A 2,993-nucleotide genomic window follows, 5' to 3' on the forward strand; every position below is an offset into this window, starting at 1 on the left:
TTTGACGGGCCCGTATGACGTCATATTGAGACGGATTGACTTGAAACTTGGTAGAAATCTTCCTTGACTTTTCAGGCATCCTATCAAAGTGAAAAAACGGGAAATTTCTATTGTATATAAGCTGTGCGTGCGTATATGCGCGCGCGCGTACGCGCCCGTCCAATTTTTTCAATTTTTCAAAAAATGCTCCAAATCGTCTGAAACGTGTGCAAAATAAATTTGAGCTCGATTGGAGCATACAAATATTTCAACGCGCGCGTACGCGCACTTCTTAATAATAAATATGAATTTTGATAACATGAGTAGAATGCACTTGACTTGAAATATATGTGACGTAAATTTCATTGAAAAATTCCCTTCCATTAATGAGATATGAATGAAAATGTGTTTTCATATAATGACGTCATAGTGACGTCACGGTTGACCAATCACAATGATACATTAGATTTGTCGTCTTTGGGACATGATACATATATGCTATAAGTTTGAAATTGATACTCTGAGAACTTTCTGAGTAAGTAGATGCACAACTTTTGTCCAGAAAGAAAGAAGAAGAAGAAGAAGAACTAGACTCGGAATTTGTCAAGACTGACAAATTAGGTGATCCGATTTTTTTTAAATCAATGAATCGAGTTTTCACCTGAGATTAGGGACATTTGTCGTGTGATGCTTGGATTCTCATTTTGAAAAGGGAGTCAGACCTACCATCTTGGGTACTGAATTCCGTATACACTATCAAAGATGCAGAATGAAGTATATTTGACCTTTGACCCCACTTTGCACCCCCAAGATGGCATCTGAGCAAAAAGTGGTTATTTTGTGAAATGATTCTTGTAACATGGTCTTTGCGTGTGCAAAATATGGGAAAGATAAGACATGTATTCACCAAGATACAGGATGAAACATTTATGACCTTTGACCCTAATTTACATACCCAAGACTGTGTCTGATCAAGTAGTTGTTATTTTATGAAATAATGTATGTAACATTAAAATGTAACATACTAAAATTATCTGTTAACATTAATGAACTGTTACATCAAACTCGTTAGCCAGATAATACTTGACTACACTTGAGTGAGTTTCTTCATTTTCAACAACATTTTCATTTTGTTCACTACAGAAATTGGAAGATGTAGTTGATTCTTCCTGAAAAACAGATGTTAAGGGAGAAACCCTCACATCATCATGCACTATTAATGGAGTATCTGTATATAAAGTATCTGAGGTTCCATTGTCTTCGACCACTTGAGTAATCAAACTATTACGAGGCTCAAACATTTGGGGAAAAAAAAGAAAAAAGAAAAGAAGTGCAAAAGTTATACAGAAAATCAGAGATATACAAGTGTGTACATATAATTCAAAAAGAAAAAAAAAATATACAAAATTCAACAAGTTACCCAATATCTGAGTGCCTATTTGGGATCAATTTAGGCCCATGTCAAAGCTTTTCCAAGTCACATTTACTACGGATGGTCTTCTTTATTGTCTTTCTGTTTGTTGCTGGCAACAAAGTTTGACGGCTGGGATGTCGCGATGTCGTTGCGGGGGGCAACACGATGCGATCTGTCAAGATCATTGAGAGTAATGGGCACATCGAGCTGGTCGGAACAGAGGTGGCGGATGAGTTGGTCTGTGTCTTCTACATGTAGTCTGCTCTCTTTGACACCATGGAACTTCAGGGAGTTGAGGCGGGAATATTGCTCTGCTTCATTCATCGTCAGTTTGAGATTGTTGACAGCTGTTGCTTGATCATCAAGAGCGGTGGTGAGACGTTTTATTTCAGCATCTTTTGCTTTGAGGGATGCTTCCAGGTCAAAGATGCAGCCATCATGTTGATCGGACTTCTCCTTGAGACTGGTGCACTTTTGCTCAATTAGGTCAAGGCGCTGGACAAACTTTGTCATTTGTTTATTCATGGCTTTCTCAACAGCTTCTTCGATGGCTTTAAGGAAATCAGGACTCTGGATATACTCTCCAAAAGCCTGAATGATTTCTTCAGTACTTGTGGCTTTCCCTTTGCGGGTCTCCATATTGGGGTATCAGGTGCGACAGTGTGACAGTAGTACTGAAATCTGGAGTGATGACTATTACGGTGCTATACTCAGTGATGAACAGAAATGGCGAGGTCGGGCATACTGACTGAAGAGAAGCAGCCAGTGGACTGTAGCTGTAATCCACATTAGCACTCTGAGACTATGATTGTAGCATAAGTCAATTCATCTTCACTTTGAGGGAGGTCTAATAGTAATAGGAATACTCTTATATACCGTCAAGTGAAGAACACTTGTGATAGTCATTTGCTTGGTGATAATCACGAGAGGTTTTCAGTTCTGAGAAGATGACGCTTTACACTTCAGATGTCACATGAGATATTCAGTAGTCTACATGCAGTACACTGTGTAGCTAGGCGACTGAAGTACGTACAACTTGCTTGCACATAGCATTCCATTCAGCACTGCTACAGATACACGTATGCACAGTACACAGTTGACATGTATAACTAACACTCAGTATCATCAGTTTATCCAAGCACACTGTGCATTGACATTGATTAAGTTCAGGGTTTCCACAAATATAAGGCTGAGAGACACAGGTCACTGTAGCAAGAGGGCATGTAATATTGGTCCTGTGGAGTATGCAATATCAGAAAAAAACTTACAGCAGATCGTCATTGTCACTGCAATTTCTGCATGAAGAACTGGTGGTCCATGACACGAAGATGAATGTGTGGGACTATAGCGCGAAAGACTATTGTTTGCAGCGGTGTTTGCAGCAGGGACAGAACCACAAAATTCATGTTCAGCAGGTCCAGATGCATGAAATCACAGATAAATCAGTTGCATTATGTCTTTAGCTCTCAGAGGCGGAGGCACAGCGATGGCATGTCCATCCTTGTGATTTCTTGTGATTTTCTGGCATACATAGGCATACACAGGCATACATAGGCCCACATACCCAAGTACGGTTAATATGGTGAAATATGGTGAAATT

The 2,993-nt window shown here is 39.5% G+C and overlaps 1 protein-coding gene across 1 annotated transcript; it reads right to left on the bottom strand.

Annotated features, from left to right (window-relative positions):
• Positions 1-363: 363 nt before the first annotated feature.
• Positions 364-2,032, bottom strand: LOC140230943 (uncharacterized). The gene has a single exon (XM_072311084.1). It carries the CDS (start codon positions 2,030-2,032, stop codon positions 1,466-1,468), a length of 567 nt encoding a protein of 188 aa, XP_072167185.1. The 3' UTR covers positions 364-1,465.
• Positions 2,033-2,993: the final 961 nt, after the last annotated feature.

Source organism: Diadema setosum, chromosome 7 (assembly GCF_964275005.1).
Source record: "Diadema setosum chromosome 7, eeDiaSeto1, whole genome shotgun sequence".
Classification (NCBI taxonomy): domain Eukaryota; kingdom Metazoa; phylum Echinodermata; class Echinoidea; order Diadematoida; family Diadematidae; genus Diadema; species Diadema setosum.